This window comes from Micromonas pusilla (genome assembly GCF_000151265.4).
Source record: "Micromonas pusilla CCMP1545 genomic scaffold MICPUCscaffold_3, whole genome shotgun sequence".
Lineage (NCBI taxonomy): Eukaryota > Viridiplantae > Chlorophyta > Mamiellophyceae > Mamiellales > Mamiellaceae > Micromonas > Micromonas pusilla.
This window is the reverse complement of record NW_003315884.1, coordinates 16,371-18,536: the sequence shown is the minus strand read 5'-3', so window position 1 is coordinate 18,536 and position 2,166 is coordinate 16,371. Positions and strand designations below refer to the sequence as shown.

The 2,166-nt window shown below is 66.3% G+C and overlaps 1 protein-coding gene across 1 annotated transcript in view; it reads right to left on the bottom strand.

Moving 5' to 3' along the window:
- Positions 1 to 1,228: 1,228 nt before the first annotated feature.
- The window catches only part of MICPUCDRAFT_38498 (uncharacterized protein), a gene marked incomplete at both ends in the record, with an annotated part of 3,216 nt that continues 2,278 nt past the window's right edge, over positions 1,229 to 2,166 (bottom strand). Inside the window, one exon of the mRNA XM_003056589.1 lies at positions 1,229 to 2,137. Coding sequence (XP_003056635.1) covers positions 1,229 to 2,137 — 909 coding nt within the window. The remainder of the gene's footprint in view (positions 2,138 to 2,166) is intronic.

Genomic DNA, 2,166 nt, shown 5'->3' with positions numbered 1-2,166 from the left:
CGCTGTCGACGTGGTGGACGGCCGCGCAGTCCGCGATACGCGACGCGCGCGGCGACGGCGACGGCGGCGGCGACGGCGTCGGCGTCGCGCTCGGCGGCCTCGACGCGCCGCCGTTCGTCCTCGAGAGTAAGAGCGCGGCGTTCACCGCGAAGCTATTGGACGCGGCGGCCGCGCTCGAGCCGTCGTTGGACGCGACCAGAGACGTCATCCCGACCTCCGCGCAGGCGCGTCGAGTCGTCGTTTTGTCTCCGCGTAGTCGCGACGCGACGCGTCGCTCGTCGTTCCCGTTCCTCGTTCCCTCGTTCAACACGTAACGCCGTTCGACTGACCGTTACTGTATCATCATCATCGAATCGCGTCGTTCGCAGACGGCGTTGTGCGACGGCGACTTTCTGCGCGGCGTCGACGGCGGCGGGTACGACTCGACCGAAGTCGACGCCGCGTACGCCGCGGCGTGGAACGCCACCGCATCCCCCGGTGGCCTCCACCGCGACGGAGCCATTCCCGCCGGGTGCCTCGTCGGCTGCGTCGTCGGCGACGGCGTCTTAGAGACGATCGCGCGCGCGTACGGGTTCACGCGAACGTTTCGCACGTCGTCGTGGGCGGGGAAATGTTTCGAAGACGCGCCGGCGGCGCAACCGGAGGGCGACTCGAACGTCCCGGACTTTTCGTCGACGTGGCAGCCCGGGAACGCGGTCACGAACCGCATCCGCGTCGACTACGGGTTCTTCATCAACCGCTTGTTTGGACTCACGGAGCCGCTGAACTTGTTCCCAGGCAAGGCGTACGAGGGCGCGTCGATTTTCGCGCCGAACGAGACATCGATCGTCGTGGACTACGCCGATCACGACCACGAGTTCGCGTCGTTTCGAGACGAGATTCGCGAGATTTACCCGGGTACGTACCTCGGGAAGATGTACGCGCTGCCGGGCACGAGCGTGTTGGGCGGCGTCCTCACCGTGCCGGAGGGCGAGCCGGTGTTCGCGATCAACTTCATCTTGTTCGGCGCGCCGGGAATGCGCGTCGTCGAGTTGGTCGGCGAAAACGCCGCGCCCGCGTGACGCTTCTCGCCTGTTCGATCTACGAGAACGATACCTCGCTACGCCGTGTGATATCAAGGCTACTTTGCGATTGAACGACGTGTTGTGATATACCTTAAATAAATGAATGATACTGTATGCCGTGACTACGTTCCCTCACCTCGCCTCGTCGCTCGCGCGTCGTCAATTCACGCGGCGACGACTTCTTCCCCGATCCCCGCGAATTCGAACAACGCGTCTCGCATCACCTCCGGCTGCTCCAAGTGCGCGACGTGCCCGCACTTCTCCACCCACAGCAACTTCGAGTTCGGAACCTCCTCCGCGAACCGCGTCGCGTACGCGGGGTCCAGAATCTTATCCTCGCGCCCCCACATCACGAGCGTCGGCTGGGTTATCGCGGACACGCGCTTCGCCACCTTGTACCCGTCGCTCTTCATGAACGACAACGTCGCGTCCGCCCACTGCGGCTGAAACGTGTGCAACTGCCCGACCCGCATCGCGTCCTCGGTCGCGAACGTCGCCTTGTCGCAGTACGCCATCTGGTTCGCGGTGTTCCGAAGGATTCGCGTCTTCAGCACGTTCACGCCCGCGAGCGCGATCGGTCGAGGCATCAGACCCATCGGCCCCAAGCCTTCGATGAACCCTTGCGCGTCCACGAGAACCAGACGCTCGACGCACTCCGGGTGCGCCGTCGCGAAGTCGATCGCGGCGGCGCCGCCTAACGACGCCCCGACGAGCGTTATAGGCCTCCCGATCTCTTGCTTCCAGAACGCGTGCAAGTGCGCGCGCTTCGCCTCCGGGGAGTAATCCCCGATCCCGCCGTCGTCGGCGTCGGTGAATCCCCACCCGAGGAGATCCAACGCCCACGTCTCCGCGCGTCGCTCGAGCAGCGGGAACAGCCGGCGGTACTCGAGGCAGCTGCTGTCGAAGCCGTGCAGGAGGACGAACGGCGCGTTGCCTTCTCCGCCCTCGGGGGCGGGCGCGCCGACGCACGACGTCATGATCGCGCGCGCGCCGCGGCCGGCGACGTCGGCGACCGGGACCTGTCGGCACCGCTTCGCCATCGCGACCGCGGCGGGCTCCTCCAGCGCGGTCACCTCGGGCGGGAAGAAGCTCGCGAAGTCGT